Consider the following 22,414-nt stretch of genomic DNA (forward strand, 5'->3'; position numbering starts at 1 on the left):
AAAATTAACTGAAAGTATGTCATCACTTTTAATACAATTGCGGACAAACATAATAATGTTATGTTGTATTTGTTCAAACGAAATAGGTATTCTGTCTTAAAACGGTAAATCAACTTCACAAATACATAAATTACATACGAGAGCTTTTTTGTAGCTTTCTGAAAGGTGTGGATCGATGATTGACCGCTCGGAAGTGAAATCATATCCGATTTGACTCCGCACGATACGTGAATGAAGAGCAGTTTAAATGTCGCCTGTAGAAAAAACAGGCACCAAAGCGTACGAATCCATCACTGTGGTTGTGCCTCAGCGCAGTGAATTAAGATTGCATAGATTTTTTTAACAGGCTGCGTCGCACACTTTGAATACCACAGTTTTAATTGACATGACAGTATAAAAAAATATTATATTATATTATGTATATGGAACCATAACAAACTCATAAATACCTACATACTAACATTTAGGTATATTTTATACCTTACAATAATTAATATTCTTCATTTGAGACTTGAAGGTGAAATCGATGATTGATATGCCGCCATAGTATATTATTTTATAAAAGTGTCTTGTTTGATATGTAAAATTTAAAAAAAATACTTCAGATAATTATCCGATAAACTATTTTTTTCCTCAACGAATAATTTACAAGTTTAAGAATGTAACATTATTTATAGAACATAAATACAATTTGGAAACATATATATTAGGAAGAAACCTGGAACCTTGATTCAAATCACAAAAGCGGGTATGTAGCCAAAATTAACGAAATTTGAGAAGTGTCTCAGTTGCAAGACGCGGGTTCATGTCCCGCCCGGCACCATATAATATATCTGTTTCAAGATTTTCTTTAATATGTATTTTTCTGATGTGTTTCTAATTTATATATAATAATTATCTTATTCAACCGAACCCAGCCGAGCGTCAAATGAGGCCAGAAGGTTCCCTTGAAGCATTTATTTAAAATATCCGAAGCTTACTCGAATAGAGAACTATCCAAAATCAAATATTTTAAAGGAGAATTTTTTGAAACAGTCAAATTCAAATACATATAATATGTAATACATTTCTATAAAAGTGTTAAAACTGCATTGATTCATAATCACAATATAGGCAGATAATCCATCCATATACATAATATATTAATTAGAAGAGAATACCACATTTTTATCGTTGATTCCACTCGATTAATAATAAAGAAAACATGGTTAATTAATACTAAATAAACATTGTTTAAAAAACATCTAGAAATAATAAAACTATGAATAAAGTTGTCTGGTGCACGTCTAGTTTGCTATTTTCTACACACAAATAGGTAAGTATGTTATGTTTATATTACTCACTACAAAATAATAAAAAGACACAATATGGTGTACAAACATCAAAAAAAATATAATAATAGGTAATTAGGACCACGTAAAAGCCGAGGTCTGTAATTAAATATTCGCTGAAAGCATACATACAACGTTATAATATTATAATATAACAACTAAACATAATTATTATATTGTTGTGACAGGACAATTTGCAGGCTATGGTAATAATGTTTAAGGGAGAGAATACCAATTAATTAACGCGGTCTTTGTGAAGTCATGAAAAATTCTTTATTTTTATCAAAACCGTGTTTTCAAAAAAGGAATATTCTGTGGTAGAATGACGATAACAAACTCCGTATCAATTTTGACGAATTATAACAAAAAATAATAACCTTTTCTATTAGACTACGGCAAATGGCGGTCAGACGGGTGAATTTTATATAACTATTTCACATTATAAATAATAAATGATTTTTTTTAAATATGTATCTATAATCTAACAATTCTAATACTGCCACAAATAAAATCAACATAACATTTGATCTGATTCGGTTTCTAACAATATTTGCTGTGGGATCTCGCTTGCTACGAACAAGGCCCACTATACTCAGGCAGTGACACGAAACTGTAGATCTTGATGGTAGTGCTAGTTATTGGTCATGAATACTTCGAATGCAATATTATGGTAAACTGTTTGTAGAAAACGATGATCGTTTCATATTGAAATACATGGTAATAATTTGAACGAAATAATATGCAATCGAAAATCTTCATTTATGAACAACACAAACATGGACCCCCTCCAAACCAACCCGCCTCGCACCACACTCGGTCTTAATCGAGCATATCACGACGCCGTCCGTTTGGTGTGAAGCATCAGCAGTTTTTTACACCTGGAAATGTCTCAGGACCACATACCCAAGACTCAAGTCGCCACGCACTAGAGAGTGCTTTGACTGAGTTTACAGATACTTTATAATGAACAGCTCATGGGAGAGAGAAGCACGGTGAGCTAACAAAAATAAGTGATTCTAATTAATGAATATATAGTGCATTACATAGCATTGCATTTGACGATAATCAATAACTAGCACTACCGACGTAATTCACTATTCAGTGCCACGGCCTGAATTTAGTCGAACCTAGCTACGAACGTACATTGACAGCAGACTTTTTATTATTACAACGTTTTTCTTAGCTCGTATTCTTATTTGTCCGGTGGTTCTTTGTCCGGTACAAATCTTGCAATCGATTTTTAACTAACTTCCCGACTAGCTAGACATTTGAAACTTTTAGAATATATCAGAACACGATGCCAATGCATTTTTAATACTTTTAGCCATCTTTGAGTAGAATTGAATTCATTTTCAGTTAATTCTGTTTTGTATGAAAAGTTATTTCGAAACCATTATTGGTTGCTATTGGGTCCTAGCAACTAAATTATTAATATATACGTGCGTTACTATGGAAATCAATATGACATGTCAAAATGACATTTCAGTATTATTTCTATCAAGTACAAATTTTTTGATCGTTTAGCTAGCGTTAAGCTAGTCAAGTTTATATGATTCAACAGAAAATTTAAAAACGTTGTATATAAAAAGTTCTTTTTATCTTGCAATTATTTAGTTTACAGTTAAACGCGTCATCAATTGCCATAAAAAAATTATCCAATTATGTACTGCAATATAATTTCATGTAATTGACAGAATCACACTGTCTGATTAGGAACATCTATTATAGTTAGTCGTGGTGACCTGGAGCGATATATATTATTAGCTGACCCGGCAAACGTTGTTCTGCCATATAAATTATTTCTAGTGAATATTTTGGTCGTTAAATAAAAAATAACGAATGTATCGTAAGTGTGTGGGGATGGGATCTATGACAGAAAGAGGAATGGAGCGCTGTAGACGATGACCGCCGATAAAAACAAAAAAAAACATGAACCATTCATTTTCTCAATTCAAAATGAGTAATGATGTTCATAATGAATGAATTATCTGTGACAGGATCTCGTTGTTTAATGTTTATGCAATATCCGTCTTGTCCCTTCCAGAAAATTAGCGGATATTGGAGAGCGTCCTATGAACGGTGTGTGTCAGCGATGAACTCCAGATTATTGTTTCTTCTTCGAATCACGATTTCTCGCGTCGATGTGCGGTCGCCAACCATGATTCCAGCAATGTCGTCAACAACAGTCGCATTGAATTGACGTACGTGGTCTCCAGCTGGTGTTTTATCAGGATTGATGACAATAGCGTGATTGTCTCTTTGCAATTCGTGCACGTGTGCTTTGAAGAATTTCAATAATTCATTGTGCTCATTCAACAGGGCGTCCAGTTCGCCGACGATGCGCCTGGCATTAGGCGAATTGAGGCTATTGTAGCCGCAACGTGCATCCACATGATTGATGTCCTCACCGCCGCGCCCATGAAGTAGATTTGTAAAAATGTATGTGGTTCGTTTGGCATTGGCAGCAATGAGCCTACTTTGTGGTATACTTGGCCTTTGATTTTGAACGTAGAATGGAATTGTTGACCATTTGCCGCAGTATTGTGAACTATTTCTGTTGCTCCGGACGAAGTCATTTGGAAGCATGAATTGAATGTGCGAATGGACTTCAGGAATAGGTTTGAATCAGGAACCGTGTCGATGAGCAAGCCGTTCAATGGTTCTGGTGGTATCTCAATTTCTGGTAGTTGCACTTTTCCTGATGCGCAACACATCCCGGCTGACTCATGTTTGAATTTGAGCGCATGACAATGGGGACATTCTTTGTCCAAAGCACCAATCAGCACTTTCGGATGAGCGGAATATTCAATATCTGGCTCGTACTCGAATGCGAAACGAAGGAACGAAGCGGATGTAAATGTTCGATGTACTTGTTGGCGTTGTCGGTCATTTGAACTGCGTGTGTTAACTACGAACCGGCGCGCTTGGCTCCGTTCCAATTGTCGTTGTTGATTTCGTTCAGCTCGTGCCTCTTGTGATTGAGATGCACGCAATTGCGACATGCTTACAGGCACGTTTTTGTTATCTTGTTGGATTTGTTCGTCTGTTCTTTCTGCTCTACTATTTCGCATGTTTGTTGCTTTATTCGTTCTACTGCCCAAATGGCTCCCCTTGCGTCTTGCTGGCAATGTGCACTGTAATACACGCACATAAAAATAGATAAATAAAATAAATCGTACAAAATTTTGCACGCACTGCGTTGTGGTATGCCGAATGAAATGTCAAAATGACGCGACGCTTCTCTTGAATTCTTCTCGGACGTAGCGCCATCTGTCATTCAACAACATAAATAATTTCGTTCTGTTTGACGACGGTTAAATTTGTTCATACAAAAATAATAAAATCGCGATTAAAAAATGGGAGGGTGGGGGTAGGAGGGTGAAAATTTGGGGTTATAGGTATTTTTTATGCCAAATAATAAAAAAAAATACAAAAAAAAATTGTCAAAAAAATAAAAGAAAATTTTTCTGGATAGAGATATCCTTATCACCTAGCGGTATGAAATATACTTGCTGACCTATTCTCATACCTAACAAATGTACATAAAAAAATTCATAAAAATCGGTCGAGCCTTTTCGGAGGAGTTTGACCACAAACATCGTGACACGAGATTTATATATATATATAGAGATTAACAAGCGATATTTCGTTGGCAGTGTTACAGTAAACATTTTTAAAAGATATATTTTCAGTTAGAAACATATTTTAACAATTATAATAAGGACCGAGATACAATCCACCACGAAACTAAAACCGCGACTCTGAGGACGAAATGCGACTGGATTCTGTTTAATCGTCCACTGTGGAGCAGAGGATAGGGCGTACGTGCGTAGACCACGAGTTCCCATCGTTGTTTTGGATAAGGTTCACATGCTTTCTATTCAATCAATATGGGTTTACAGTTTACATTTACATCAAATGACCATATATAAAGTCAAGTCATATTTCACAGTATTTGTAACCATCACTGATCAGAAACAATGTGAAATATGCGACGACCAAAAAATTAAGAAGAGTAAAATACGTAGACACATACTAAATAATTAATAATATACCTACTTATTGGCATTACTAAAGAATCGGCTAGTTAAGTGTAGATCTAAAACTACCCTTAAAATGAGACATAATATACTATCATATAATAACACTACTACAGGAGACGCTACACTGAGTGATTTCGATTCCAATAAATAAAGATGATATTTTGTATCAAAGTAGATATTATTTATTAGTTGTCCATAGTTACGGAGATAAATCAAAAGTGTGGCGTCTCGCTACGATTCGAGCAGAGATCACGGCTAATGTCATTCAGTGGAAGAAAAGGGCTGGGAACATAGTGATGATTTGAAATCATAGGCCATCGCATCGAGACAAGTTAAAAAAAAAAAAACTATATAACCATTTTTCGCATATAAAACGTGTGTAGGTATTATAATACAATCGGCAAATGGTGTTCGATGAAAATTTACTTAATAATAAAATCAGTAGACTGATTTCAGTTTAAAAGTTATTTTCTACATTCGATAAGTTTTAAGTGTTATACGTTTTATATATTATAAAGATGCGAAAATTATATAGTTTTGTTGATACATCTCTATGGCTACAGCATAATATCAAAAAATCACATGCTACACCGGGTAAAGGGGCTCTACGGTGACAAAAGGGTTGATCTCGAGACCTTGACGAGCGAGTTGAGGGCCGCCGGCACTTGCGAGACGTCCGGCAGCGATCCTGCGCGGAGGGGGCCGAGCGCGGGGGCCAGGCCCCTCTGGGAGGCTTCGACAACCTAACGCAACAGATTACATAAGTCAATACCATCGCCTCTGGGCAGGGGGCGACATCTAGAATTGTTCTACAATCTACAGACTATTATAATGTATTTACTATTATAACGGATGAGCTTGTTTTGGATGAATGAATAGTCATTTAATTGTAGTTAAGTAGGTACATACGCATGAATCAAAAAATAAAATGATCATGAAGTTTGATGTTTAGAATGAAGTTTAGTTATAAAGGACTAACTAAAGTATGAATTATGTGACAATGTATGATTATTATGGTAGACTAGCGCAACTACTGATATGATGTTAGAACGTTAGAAGTATGAGGTTTTCATGAATAAGTGAGGGATAGTGGAGAATGCTTAAATGATTAAGAGAAATAGATGAACTGAAACATTTCATTGAAACCATCGCCACCTAATGTTTTCGGATAAATTGTATTGTTTCATTTCTGCCAACACACCATTGTAACAGGGCTCTTTTTCAGAGCCAAAGCTATTTGGATACTGTCTTTGGGGACCAAGCGATTTCTGTAACATATTTTCAAATTCATAAATGTAGAAAATCCATATGTACAAAGTTAGCTTATTGAAAAAGTACTTTTGTCGCTTCCAAATACATGCGCAATTTAAATGACGATTGTTTTGTAATTTTGATGTATATAATAATATACGTTAATATTTAAAAGACCACGATAACATTCTAAATATAAGTCCTGGGGAATATAATATATTATCCCGTGGAATTTTGAATGAAGGATCATGCAATGTCGATTTATATGTTGAAAAACGACAGGGAATCATAATAATATATACCTACATCTTCCCTATATAAAGTGTACATATTATTTAGACATGGCTCCAAATATACCCCAAATTCTTTATTTCCGACCTTGAGCATAATGCAATATTTAAAAAATCCGTTATACGTGTTTGATACAAGATATCGACAAAGAGAATGACATTTTTGTGTATTATTTTGTTGTGAACAAAAGAGGTTAAGATTAAAATAATTGTCATAGAACATGTATCTCTGGGAAGTAATTTAATTTCTTCGTTAAAAATTACATATGCCCCAGGACTAACTGGCATAGTGGGTACACGTACACGAATTAACAGTGGCACAATTGATGGACCGATCAACGTGAAAAATTAAATATGGGGTAGAGTTACAAATGAAGGTCCATCTGCGAACACAACGCATGGCTATCGACCATCGCAATACCCGAGTGGTAGTGGGCCGGCCACGTTAGTAGAAGGAATGTCCGGTGGGGGACTCGGACGAGACATTGAAGTATTGGAAAACATCTACTAGAACCTCAGAAGAACAGCTGATTGAGCTGGATGCGAAAGACACCGTGATGGACGCATATAGAATAGTAGAGGCATATTATTTCAAGCAGTGGACGTCTGCAGGATGAAGAAGATATGCTTTCCACCGAGAAATGACAACTGCACCATCAAAGTAATTTAACTACCAGGCGTGAAATTTAATGTGTGGTTTATAATCTAGATTCTCGTCTCAATTATTAATAGATTTTTAATGTACTTATATTAAGCTTCTTTCAATAAAAGCTCGTGAACACAATATTAGATATTATTATGTACACATGTTAGTCAAGTTTAGAAATATCACTCAGCGAGCTGTATTTTTAGGATTCTTTTGTGACACATTTGTATAGAGTTAGAGGGGAAAGATTCACGCTTCTGAATTGTATTAATTTTATACTGTGACTAACATAAATTAATGATACTAAGTAAACTATCTTTTCCAATACACCCAAACAATAACCGTCCAAAGAGATTGGACTATAACTAGCGTGAGACTTATGAAATTTTAGTATTACACCACTCGACGTCGTTTCTACAACGTTTTTAGTGCGATTGGCTCAATAGTCACAGAGAAAATATATTTTGTTAGTTGGCGCATTGTAACATGACGACAATATTAATTCGACTGACATGTAAACCAACTATTTGTTTATTCAAACAAATAATTCACAATTTAACGTTATTTTTACATATTTTTTCTATTGGTTATATATTTCTCAGATGTGTTTTCAAAGTATGTATGATAATTGATAAGTTAACGTTTCGGTAATAATATATCTACGTGTGTCATACGCTATTTTGCGGTTGTTCATTTAAATATTCTATGTACAAAAATTGGCGCGGAATGTCCTTTCACAGTATCATATAGATAACATTAGCTACATACTTTGCAATGTGATTGTTTTCGATCCAGGTACAAGTGAAACATGTTTCGAGTTTTTTAAAACTATACGCATCAAGTATAATTAATAAATAAAATACAATAAGCATTCTTCGCAAATTCAAGTGTCACAGTTTATTGAAAATGCATAATATTTTCAATAAGGATTTAACATTCTTTAAACTGATGTCTCAATTTTTAATTTAAAAAAAAAAATCATTCACGATTTATAGTAACAATATCTGCATATTTAATAATTATTTATTGAATAGATTGTTTACTTGGCTCAAAGTGTGTAGAAACGTTTGCAGTTTTTTTGTCAGATTTGGACGATAATCGTGTGAAGTTTGCTACAAATCAATCCGCAATGACTATTTATTATTTATTTTCTAGTACCTAGCTGCTCATCCTTATTGTTCCAAAATACGTTGGGTCAACGACACATGAGATAATGATAATACATAATGAAACACACCATAATATGCTGATATTTCTATTATGTATAAACCAGTTCTTATCAGGGGTTTAGACACCCACCTATATTTGGTAGATATATTTTCCAATGCCCTGCCTTTTATTATTCATTTTAGCAAAGAAAATATTATTTTTGCTTCGCATACGGACGGGGCATATCTAGTAAAATAATTATGTTACTAAGAACCTAAGTGGTACAAGTGAGGTGTTCACGTCAACGCATAGCAACATATTTACGTCAAAAGGATAAATAAGTTGTCAACCCATTCTTTATCAGTGGCGAAGGGAGGTAGGCTGTTAAGATCCGACATAAATAGTGCACACTAATTTTTGTTAGTAAAACGTATTTGTTTTCGTTGAACTAAGACTACAACGTGTATAGTGACAGTGATTGTTAGTTTATAAAATTCAATTAAACCCTGCCTAATCAAAGCCATAATAGTAAAAAAAATATTCGTTTATCTATAAAATATATAAAATTATGTTATCCGTTAATAATTTTAGATATGTTATATATAGAACGATATTTTTAATCGATTATGGTTTGGTTGACGCAGTGCTTAGTGAATTTAAAAAAACTAACCAACACCATCTGTAATATCTATTCTTCTTAATTCAACGAAAACAAGTCAGAATGACTGAAAAAGCCTGCACAATTTTTGTCGGATCGCCCAAAACATAACATGAAGGGTCCACTGCAAGACCGGTATTGAGATATTTGCATTTAAAGATTTAAAACGGTTGCAAAAAATACAGATGTTGGGAACGTTGGTATTAGTATTACGTTATAGTATTGACGATGGTATGGCAACCGAAATAACTATCTACCAATACACTAACCTGTTGAATTTAATATATTTTTTTTGATTGGACTGATTAGAGAATATCGAACATAACTTAATCCGTCCATAGCATTTGTAGTTTCTAACATTAAATTAGCCACCTCCAAGTGTTTTTATACGATCATTGTCGGCCTAGATCGCTGGATGAAGGGTCTCCAAACTCATTCCATTCCTCTCGACCTTGTGTATTGCGTTGCTACGTGCTTCCGTTAAACTTATCATAAAAAGGAGGCAATATTTTTTCATGCCATTTTCCCAAGTCTTGCTCAACTTGACTATCTGCACTTGGATGCGTTGTTCTCTCAGCATCTCAAATATTATTATTTTGACCGGTTTACCTTATCCATAGAAATTTTGCACAGCACTACTCACTGTGTAAACATCGATTCAATATATTATTATTGAAATGTTCTAGATTTTCACATTTTCGAGAGAAAATGGTGAAACAAAGTACCTATCTTATGATTTTATTATAAAAAATGTGTAGGTGGTTAACGGAAAATTAACCGTAGATAATATATTTCCAGATTTTTTTTACCGTTTCTATTTTTACTATATTACGGTTTCAGCTTTATTCAACAATTGATAAAAAGAAAAATCCAGTGGTGGAACTGACAACAAAATCGAATAATTTAACATTATAAAAGAGACACTCTAATCTATATTATTAAATGTTATTTGTGATGTGGTAAAATAATCGTATAATCATCTTTTGCTGTGTTTAATAATTTCTCTATGTATTATTCCTGAAGTCCCCCCGTTCTAACACTGAAGTTAAGAAGCTTTGCGGGTGAATAATGGTTGTATGGTTGACCACCTGCTATACCGCGTGCTAATCTCCGAGGGAGTGGGTTAACTCCTGAGAATATTTGGTCGGCTAACGCATACCGATGATCTGATATCTGATTGGTTTGGTACCTACAATATATTCACAAACGGTTGTAAGTTGTAACACACGATAAGCTCGTTTCGAAAATACGTTGGGAGTACTCCAGGAAGAGCCTCACAATAATTATCTTGACTATGAACAGCGTGCCCTGAGTGGGTTACTAGTAGGTATGTGTATACACGGGAGAAGCTTCTTTCTTGAATCTATGACGACGACAATTCACTAAATTTTATATGGAAACTTCTTCAAGCTGAAGAAGGAGATAGAGGTCGCCAAGCTGAAGAAATGGCAATGAGCAAACGCAGTCATACGGTGGTACGCAAGCGACACGAAATGATCATAGGGGCGTCCTAATACCCGCGGAATCGACGAGCTCATTACGTACAACGGATGTACATGGCAGCGCAAATAACTTTAGACCGAGAAGAGTAGATGGAGCTGGGAAAGGCCTTTATCCAGCAGTGGATTGATCTCAGGTGAAGAACCAATGAAATCATTTAAACTATTTAGGTACATATCTGTATTACGTATTTTGATTCAATGTTCAAATTTATCCTCCGCGAGAATTGTGTCCAGTTCAGAGAGGCAAGGAGTTTAAACCGTGCGTCGTCAGGAGATTATGAATCACTTCGCGACAAGTGTAGTAATTAGGGGTTGCAATGCAATACAGAATGAAAATTCTAATACCGGTATTCAATATATTACTATATAAAATTTACCAATATACATCATATTATATAACTCTTTAAAATATTAATATTTTATAGCACGTGCCATTGCTGGTCTTCAAGGGCGTTGAAGGGCAATGGAAGTAAACCAGACATCGCGTAACCCGACAAAAATACAGTCATGTTAAACCTTTTATGTTAATTTGCATGTTGTTTTCACTTTCAATTCCGAATATAATGGTATTATACGATTTTTAAAACCGGTATTTCGGTATCGATAAATATAGGATACCTGTTTTCAAATACCGGTATTGCAATCCCTAGTCAAATCAAATCAAATCAAATCAAATTTATTTATTTTACATATAATGAACATAACAAATTATAAATTCAAAGCGTTCACGACATGACATAAAATAAGTGTTAATAATTAAAAAAAAAAAAAAAATACAGAAAAAAAGTAATAAAATAAGAAAATAAATTAAATAAGTAACAAAATAAAAGTAGATGGAAGCACACAGAGTGAACTTTGATAAACCCTATCTTAAAAACTTATAAAACAACGTCCACCTAAATTCACCCTCACGTAAGTGGAATATATCAATATCCGAAGCGATTTCATTAAGCATGGTTACTGCCCTCCCAATTGGCATTACTAATGGCAGGTTAGTTCTGCACCGTGGGAGAACAAACAACGCATGCCCTCGATTCCTAAGGTAATTATCAGAGACACACAAGCCAATACCACCAAGAATGGCAGAGTTCACATTTACGCCGCGTATAAGTCTGAAAAAATATGTAGCTAAATAAAGATCCCTTCTAAATTTTAAGCTACAGTATGTAAGCATCCCTAAGAGAAAATCAGTCGGATAGAGCCACGGATAATATCCATACAACCGAAAGTAAAGGAGTCGTAAAAATTTCTTTTGGACTCTCTCCACCATAAGGCCGTACTTCAACTGATGCGGGGCCCAAACGATAGACCCACTCTCAAGTCTGCTTCTAACTAAGGAGTTATAGAGAATTTTTAATACCGTAACATCCGAAAAGACCCGGGAAGTACGCAAGACAAAGCCCAACATCTTTAGCGCCTTTTTACAAATGGTATCTATATGACCACTAAACGTCAGTTTACCGTCAAATGTAATTCCAAGATCCCTTACAGATGCTATTCGCGAGAGAACTCTGCCATGCATCGAGTACTGGAAAAACCATACTCGTGAGGCTTTAGTAAACGATAAAACATTGCATTTATCAATATTGAAGTCCAGTTTGTTACGCCTGCCCCAATCTAATATATTATCTATATCAAGTTGAAGTTGACGACAATCGTCCAAGGTGACAACTTCCATGAAGAGTTTCAAGTCGTCAGCAAACAACAAAAACATAGCACTTTTAATTACCAATGCTATGTCATTTATAAAAATCGTGAACAGCAATGGCCCTAAGTTTGAGCCCTGGGGGACACCAGAAAATGTGTAAAAGGTCTGTGACTGATAAAGGCCGTACGAAACGTATTGTTGACGGTTCCTAAAATAACTCCCGAATAGCTTTAAAAATCGATCCGACAATCCAATAAGTTGGAGTTTTTCCATTAGAATATCGTGATCGACTCTGTCAAATGCCTTCGAGAAATCATTGTAAGAACAGTCAACCTGGCTGCCTCTATCTAGTACTGACGACACATAATCAGTGAATACCATCAGGTTGGTTTCCGTTGATCGGCCTGCTCTAAATCCATGCTGTTCATTCATTATAAATGACTCAATTTTTGGAGAAATCATGCTGTGCATGATCATCTCCAGAACTTTTGCTGGTGCAGAGAGAACAGCTACCGGCCTGTAGTTTTCTACTGACGACTCTGTACCACTCTTATGAATTGGAGTCACCTATATTTCAGCTGGGGCAAGTCTAAAACGATCGTGACTACGCGACGCGAAGATTGTGCAAATGACGCGTGCAGTACAAAATATAATTTGTCATAAAAAGTCAACATGCGTCCATTTAATGTTCTGTTTATCGTTATATTAGTAACAATAATAATATATTCATTGACATGTTTTCTTTTTAAAGTAAATGTGTAACGTTTGTTAGTCATCTTTAAACGATTTAAGAATTAATTCCCCCGTCGCCATCACAAAACAAATTGACGTGTTCACAGCTCGACTTTCGCTCTCCGATTGCCAGCCAGTCCAAAATTTCGTCGCACCTATAGTTGAAAATTATTTGCCGTTTCACTGAAGTATGCTCTTCATCTAATCAACAATTCCTCGTAGAAAACAGGTTAAAACAACTGCAGTCCCAAATGAACATAATTATTTTTGGTGTACATAATTGTAATTCTTTTGAACTGTTTCGAGTTATCTGCGTTAAAGAAAATCGTCGCTGTATATGTAGGTAGGTACCTATCTCAATTCATTAAACGTGTTTATTATCTCATATGTACTATTATTCCGGAAAATCTTCTGGATTACGTAAAATTAAAGTAGATAGGCGTTACGCATTTACAATAGATGTGATGTTTACCAAACGTATCAAAGGTAATGATAGAATAATATATTACTTATGAAGGTATGCCAAAGGTATCATTATTGAATAAATAAAACGGGATATTTTCGATTCCGATAATACGTAATGCTACGCAGTGGCTGCTTCTATATTATAATATCCAAAGACGAATTCAATTTTATTATACAGGTAGATGTAGGGTGTAGGTAGATAGATGTCTATAACATAACTAAAATTGAATCATTGAAATGGATATCTCGGTTCGCCACATTTTCATAAGAAAAAATGAATGTCTCTGAATTTTTGACGATTGAATAATAAACGTCTATTTAGTTGAAATTGTATGGTTTTTATTTTATTTTATATCGTGGGGGGCTCAGAATTAGTCAGAGCCTCGGGCCTTCAAGTCACTAAAACCGCCACCGGCTTGAAGACAATGGTAAAGATCATACCAAATTAATGATCTGAATAGTATATTAGTATAGTGATAGTAATTGCGAACATATGGGAATGTAGCAGTGTTGCCAACTGTTGTTGACAAAAACATGCCAGACGGGGTACGAGAACAAGCTATTTGGCAAGAAAAAACGCTAGATTTTGAGAAAATCAATTTTCAATACCTTTTTTTGCTGATGGGTATTGTAAAAATCACACCACATTTTCCCAGAACTAATTTCAAAATTAATAAAAAATAATTAATTAATCTAACAACCTACGATAAGTAATAATTAGGTTGTATCAGAAAGTGGAATTAACGATAATCGTCAATCCGATGCCACATACACACATTAATTTACCAATATATCACTATAACGCCAAGAATGCTCATATTGTTTCATTATGTTGTTTTATTTCTCAAGTTCCGATCTACCTTCATTAAATATCTGAATAAATAAACTAAAAATCTAGCTTATTTTCAGCACATTTAAAGCTGTTGAAGGCATCAAAAAATGCTAATAAAAACGCCACAATAAGTTAGACGACTATCGAAAAATGCTAGATCTGGTAAGAAGTTAGCAACGCTAGAGAATGTAGTGACAAATGCCGCCATGCCTAGACTAGGGAAAATTTGCAAGACCAACAACATAGCTATATACACTAACGGACGTCCAATACTATCACTAGTGTCCTCCATACGCCTTTACAGTGTGAACACTGGAGGCAAGAGACATGAAACCGCTAGACGCTTTTGAAATATAGTGCTGGAGGAAGATGTTTCACAATACATGACGACCAAATGTACGAACTTATCCTGAAGGACCTGTACAACCAGAAGAGACTCTTGACATTATCGTACCTCCTGAAAAATATCAGTTTTGCACCAAGACAACATAAAATATATAAGATCAGAATAACATTGAGATGGCAAGAAGCACTTTTGAAAAATAAAGCATTTCTTCAAATCGAGACATAAACCTGGGCAACTGATGAAGGGGTTCCGTACCGATCTATCCGAATTTGAGAATGGAGCCGAAGCCTGCAACGGACAACCAGAAGACTTTTTGGTTTTCGAGACGCTGATGTATTGGAGTATGGTGAGAATTTTTTGTTTTGAACGCCAGCAATGCGATGGTTTTGAGTCAAATAATTGAAAGCGTGTCTTACCATATCTTCTCCTAATCGTCGATTCGAATAAGCGTACATCTTCAAGGAGATGAATTTTTGAAACGCTTCGAAACGTTCGGTTGCGATTGTTGGGAGGAAACGGATAGGTATAATGTATAACAACACGCGTCAGTAACCGTGAAAGCCTCCAGCAATATCGTCTATATCGAGAACGTCTTCAATTACTATCAAATTCTGTATACTTTATTTTTTCCCATCCAAGCGATTATCTATGACAATCTGTCCAGATTCCAAGTTGAGCCATTTATTCAGTGACCTTTACTAATTATATTCATTTTTTTATATCTATATTTTGAAGGTCTCACGAGAAACGTGAATCAAGCGTCGGTCACAATATATAAATATTGAAGTATATTCCGCATGTATGTTTAAACTATGAAGTAGTTTAACAATGATAAATGCTCTAAAATAAATTGGGTATTATCTAGAGCTAGACTAGAAAGTAACTACTTAATTAATATTCGTTCATTAATCAAACTTGTAGGAGGATTTTAGTGTCTATTAACTATCTCCGATTAGAGTAATTAATTAAATCCGGAGAGAATATTTTGGATGTCACACTTTTGGCGGGAAATATTTCCAATATGAACTCAATCAACATAATAGCCATTTCTACCGAACAGAAGTTTGGTTTACTTAGCTAAACAAATAAATACTGGTAGGTACCTATATATTTTTTCTTTTTTTTCGACCATGTCCGATCCTAATAGGATCATAATATGGGCCTCCACAGAGTAGAGATTTGTATTAACACATTTTGTTTTTTCACGAGAAATGGATGTCAGCCACTTGCTCAACCTATTAGGTCCATACCCTGACAGACACAAATTGAAAAACAATATGAGTACTTGCCAGACCCAGGATTCGAACCTGGGACCCACGGCGCAATACTGCATTTAAAAGAAAAGGTTAGTAAGTGTCAAGAAGTAGTAAATCTTTACATCATGGTAACGCGTTGGAAGAACTATGTACATATTTACAAATTCTCTATGACGTTTGTTCCACCACACATTTGTACCTATATGTTTAAAAATGTATTTGTCCATATGACGTATTATTGGTTGTTTACCAATTAATGTAATATGTTATTTTTTCAATGTGTGTCCTTGATGTTGCTTACAGGTGGCTTATTTATTTCTTTTCTCGTTTTGTTGATTTTTTTTCATTTGTCGTAATAGATTTTTGGGTTGTCGAGGAAAGACGCCGTGGCAACCCAACAATCTATTACGATAACAAACCGTGAAAGCCTGAAACATTATATTTTAGGGGTATTCATACATCAATAACAGGACAATACTGATATTACATATATATATTGAGATGCAGCTTAGGTTACGTGTAGTTAAATGCTCCTAATGTTAATTAAGTGCTCCTGAGACGTAGTATCTTACGGGACGTCAAAGGTCTCAGCTTATGAACTTTGAGAATCGATGTCTACGCCGAATCTTAGGTGTACACTGGTACGACCGTGTTACAGACACTCAAGTTCGTGAGCGGTCACGGCAGCCCTCGGTGACTGAGGTAATCGCGAAGAGATTCCGGATGCTGCTGAGTGCGACACTTCGTACCCCTGTGGCACAACCTCAAGGGTTCCGTCGCCGGCCTTCCCTCACCCTACACTCTACAGCGGTGCTACATACGACATACGCGCTGCAGGTCTTGAATGGCGGGAGGCGCGAGAGTTTGCGTTGAAACAAGGGAAGTGACGCGATCTTGTGCTTGCCCTATACCCCAACGCTGGGGCGTGACAGGGTGAAAGAAGAAAGGACGTTAAAAGGACAGTTTATGCAATATATTATAAATCTGATTAGGAATTAATTATTTCCAATGTCTGGTTGATTCAGAGCAAGGACTCGATGAGTTGGGCGAATAACTATTCCTCGTAAAAAATCTCTCGATATAACGCCACTATATGGAGGCTCATATTATTATGTAATGCAAACATGACGTAACCCTGACTGTCTGACATGAGTGCATAGCTGATATACTATCATAAATCATCCGGTGTTCGAATTTAGAACTAAGCTTATCACAGTATAAAAAGTATTGAATGATATGTCAAATGTCCTCACTCAGCGGACAACTTATACTGGTGGATCAAAGCTTTAGTAGTAACATTGAAAGCGTGTGATTAACAGTCCACTACTTAATTGATATATTAGGACGGCGTGATTTTTCCTACATATACAAATGCCATTGTGAAAGGAATAAAGTTTGAAAAACATTGCCGTAGGAAGATCGAACAGTTAACTCATTTAAACTGGCTCACTTGTACTACTTAGTTTAATTCTCGGCCCCTTAATTATTATTGTATGACACCCATAGTCTTATTATTTATGAATAAAAATGATATGGTAAATTACATGAAGAATGATTGTTGAATCTAGGTATGTTATGAGGATATTTAATGGGGATGGTTTCGTTATGTCGGGTGATTGGTTTGATTGATGCTGGCACGTGATGAGACTACACACACGTGAAAATAACGATTGAAAATGAATGGTTATAAGATGAAAAAAATACACTAAAATCAATATATTATTATTGGCTAATAAAAACATAAGTACTTAATAATAATATACTCAGTAGGTGACGACTCAGAGCTAAAGTTTGATAGCACCACAAAACCGAAATTAAATAAAAATGTCATATTATTAGTATGAATATTATGCTGCATTATTTTGTAAACAACAATATCGTGACGAGTGTGGTTTATAATTATTGATCACTCTTACACAGTGTATGTCGATTTAACAACAAAAGAATCAACCTGAACATTGACAGAAGGATAAACAATTTTCTGTTCTTATTCTTAACACTACAATAGGCAATCAATGATAATAGTGTATGTAGTAAAGAAACAATCACAGAAACATCCATGCTTTGAGAAAATTACTTATATTATGTATTGTGACCTCACCGGGAATTTAGCCCGGAGCTGCCGAATTAGAAGCCAATGCCTTACGCATTCGACTACGCGCAATGCGCAAATGTCGTGCATTTCATTAGATTAACAGTGAAATTTACATGTTTCATTCCGTGAGTTCAAAAAGAAACGAAAGATACCTAGGTATGTCTGAAAATGATTTTAATATGCCAAACTGCATACTGACTCGTAATGCATATAATATGTGTAAAGGAAAATGTTGAATTAATGGCGCTGAATAAAGAAATAAATTTCACACAGAAATATAGACAAATTCATATAGAAAGTTTTGCAAAACTCCATTCTTATGTAGCTTTCCTGAAAAGTATTGCATTTACACATAAATATCTCCCTTTCTTTGCATACACAGCATTATTTAAAATATGTTTACTACATATTCACGATTAATAAATTACATTATAAACAAATTGGTGGTTTAATTTTGACATTTTCAGATTTAAGCGTACCCACGTGTTGTAAAATCGTGTGTGGTATAAGTATAGCATATTATTATGTTTACTATGCACAGTGAATAGTTTTATTATTGTTTATGTAATAAAACAGCATCATAATATAGGTTATAATAGGTACCTATGTATAACATTTCTGCACCATGTATCATTTTCTTTTCTACATGCACACAATAATATAGGTATGTATACCTATTAGGTATATTCGCGAATGTTTTCCCTGCTTTGTCTACGATACAGATGATTTCTAAATGAATAATATCAATGTTCAGGTAATATAATAAATAATAACACTGTGCAGGAGACCTGCGGGGCTATTCTAAATAATTAACACGTTTCCATTATTTGCATTTCTCCAAAATAACACGGATAGCATTCGGAGCAATTCCATAAACAAGGCCGGTTATCTATAATAATTTGTTAACACACCGCACTGCGATTAAAATCTCCAATTGGATAAAAAAAATTGTCTAATTATTAATGGAGATTCTGATCAGATGCATTTGGAATCAAGTAATACGTGTCAACTACATTTGACAGTTCCACGGTTAAAATTGTCATAAGCGGCCGTATTAAAAAAATATCACGCCTGACATGTTAGGTAACTTCCCGGGATAATTAACTGATTGATACGACATCATATTATTATTTATCGCCTTTTTGTTGATTTTGGAGTTAAATTATAATATGTTAGAATAGCCCTGCATGTATAGAAAATGAAAATTATTCCACTATGTACTATCATGATGTAGCAGTGGCGAAGGGTGGACGTAGGCTGTTAAGATTCGACATAAATAGTGCACACTGAACTTTGTCAGTCAGTCGCATTTGTTTGTATTGAACTGAGACTACAATTTGCAGATGGTGCTGGTTATTTTTTTTTTAAATTCAATTAAACCCTGCCTAAACCAGACCATAATAGTTTAGGTATGCTATGGGCGATCCGGCAAAAATAGTGCACACTGTTTCAGTCATACTTATTTGTTTTCTTTGAATTAAGAATACATAATACCTATTACAGCTAATGGTGTGAGTTAGTATTTCAAAATTCATTAAGCCCTGCCTAACCAAACCATAATCGATAAAAAATATTCTTCTATCTATAAAATATCTAAAATGATGTATGGTTTAATGGCATAATTTTAGATATTTTATAGATAAATGATTATTTTTTGAGTATTATCTAGGTACCTACTATGGATTGGATTAGGCAGGATTTAATTGAATTTTAAAAACTAACGAACACTATCTACACATAGTAGGCTTACTTCAATGAAAACAGTAAAGAGCTTGAATCCATTAGAAAACAAATATGTTTGACTGATCAAGTTTAGTGTGCACTATTTAATAATTCGGATGTTAACAGCCTACCTCCACCTTCGCCACTGTTATGTGGTGTTCAGGGCTCGAAATTGACCGGAACGCACCGGAGCGCCGTTCCGGTTCATAAAATCCACAAAATTATCGCTCCGTCTTGTGGAAATATTAATTTGACCGTCTAAGCGAGATATTTCATATAATAAAAAAATAACACACTTTTTTTTATAAATCACTTTAGTATAGTATAATATAATTGATATTTCGTAAAATTATCGAGCGCTCCGGTTCGTAAAATTTTCCATTTCGAGCGCTGGTGGTGTTATGTACTAAGCTTTTGCTAATCCAACAATATTATTAAAACGAGTCAGTAGTTCATCAAATTGTGGTATTTTGTATTGCAAACAATACACTGTTTTCACTCATTCGAATAGGATGTAGTTACATTTTTGTTTAATTATGTAAATTTACACAAAATATACATCCTAGTAGGTATAGGTATTGTATCAGATGTAAACAATAAACATTAATTATTTAAAATACATTTTTCTCTAATACGTATAAGGTAAAACTTGATTTAAAATTAATGGTATGGCATGTGTGATGCTATTTCTTAATAGGTATACCAATAAAAATGTAAAATATATATCATGAGCAGGAAAATTGTTGTATGTATTTATATAATAATTGAAGTAGGTAAGTAGGTACTTAGGCATTTGCCAGGAAACTGTGTACCGACATGTCTAGATATTGTAATATTTGCGAAAGAAAACAAATAATATTCTATTATTGTGAAGTTGTAACCAGATTCATTTTAATAATATTATGTGTGTTGACATTATGAAATTAATATATTGTGGTAAACAATAGAATGATTATGCAGACTGCTAAAGATCAGTCGCACTCATTAAAAATCTTCCTTGACAGATAAAATGTTATGAAAAACAAATGATTTTTAATAAGTATTAATTATTGTGTACCTATAACATACTGAGAACGAATTATGTTGTTATTTCTCTCGCTCGCCAGTCGGATGCTCGTGAGAATCCAATAAGAATTTGTAAAATTCATAACCTTGAATTCTCCACACATTAGATGGAAAACATTGCAGGCAATAAACTATAGCAACATTGATTTTCGTGTTTATTACTGATAAGGTACACACGCATGTAAAGTATAGATTACTCTGATGTTTAGCTGTTTGCAAATACAATAAAAAGGTTCATCGATGCATTGTCAAACAATGCTTATCCCGAGAGAAATGTAAGGCATATTATGAAACAAAAGGGTATTAATATTAACAATACCGAACGTGCTCATTATCCAGTAACTGGCGAGAGGTCAAGGCCGCTGTCCATGTAAACAGACTGCATTTTGCAATGCATGCATGGAATTTTTTAATCGAAGATAAACCATATTCATTACAGGTGTCATTTGTCAAAAATGTATTCCACCCATAATCGCAAACATATTAGTGTTATTTAAGCCATTGTTGAAAGCCACCCCGGATAGATTATTGTGATAGTCGTTGAAAACGATGTCGCAGTAAACTGACAGCCGTATTACCACATAATAACAAAATACAGTTGGATTTAACAGTGGCAAGACGGACGGTGGGGAAAGTTGTTTACGTCGCGGCAGACAGATGACGGATCTCTTACAGGCGTATCGTAAGGGCACTCGCTTACCTTATTCGTCGCATCGGACACTTCTCGCATAATCTTCTCGAAAGCAGCCGTTTCTTCCGCTTGTTTTTGATGATGTAAAGCTATTTTTTCACTAAATTTTCTAGGATTCGCCATGATGGCTAGTCAAAGCCACTTTTCACATCAAATCAAACCATTCTAACATCACGGAGTCAAAACGCGCATTGACTGGCGGGTCAGCTATTGCGACGGAGTATTCGACACTAGCGCTCGACACTCAACGCTCAGCGGCCAAACCGGGAACTCCTCATCCTCGAAGACAGCTTCTTTACCGACACCAAAACCAATAATGTCGAAGTATGGAGATTAATAAACAAAAAAATATTACAGAAGATTAAAATTTATTAGAAATGAATACGTCACAAGAATTTGCATCAGAAACGCATTAGTATACTTATGTTAGATGTTATTTAGATTCGGAAAAATGATTTTTATAGATGATATGGATTTAACTACATTTTGAAACTTACGCAACTGGATTTGTTTTGGTTTTGATACCTAATGTAGGTAGGTACTTGGGCGCTTTCTAATGCTATATTATTGTCGTTGGTTTTCCTGTTCAAAATACTTGATTCTGATTTAGCTATATTGTTATATGTATATATGTTAACTTATTCATGTTGACTTTGAAGTCCTTGAGATAGGGTTTTCTATTTCTTCTTCGC

General features: G+C 34.8%; 1 protein-coding gene across 2 annotated transcripts in view; it reads right to left on the reverse strand.

Annotated features, from left to right (window-relative positions):
* Nucleotides 1-21,919, reverse strand: part of LOC147074422 (CREB-regulated transcription coactivator 1-like) — an 84,115-nt gene extending 62,196 nt beyond the window's left edge. The window contains exons 1-2 of one of the 2 annotated variants that reach the window (XM_085943669.1): nt 21,732-21,886; nt 6,010-6,117 (exon numbers count right to left, since the gene is read on the reverse strand). In XM_085943669.1, coding sequence (XP_085799795.1) covers nt 6,010-6,117; nt 21,732-21,845 — 222 coding nt within the window. In that variant the 5' untranslated portion in view covers nt 21,846-21,886. Of the gene's footprint in view, nt 1-6,009; nt 6,118-21,731 lie in introns of both variants that reach the window. The other variant, XM_085943670.1, reaches the window with a different exon arrangement.
* Nucleotides 21,920-22,414: the final 495 nt, after the last annotated feature.

The sequence above is a fragment of the Rhyacophila brunnea genome, unplaced genomic scaffold (genome assembly GCF_057557595.1).
Source record: "Rhyacophila brunnea isolate RB1 unplaced genomic scaffold, BYU_Rbru_1.0 scaffold_16, whole genome shotgun sequence".
NCBI classification, from domain to species: domain Eukaryota; kingdom Metazoa; phylum Arthropoda; class Insecta; order Trichoptera; family Rhyacophilidae; genus Rhyacophila; species Rhyacophila brunnea.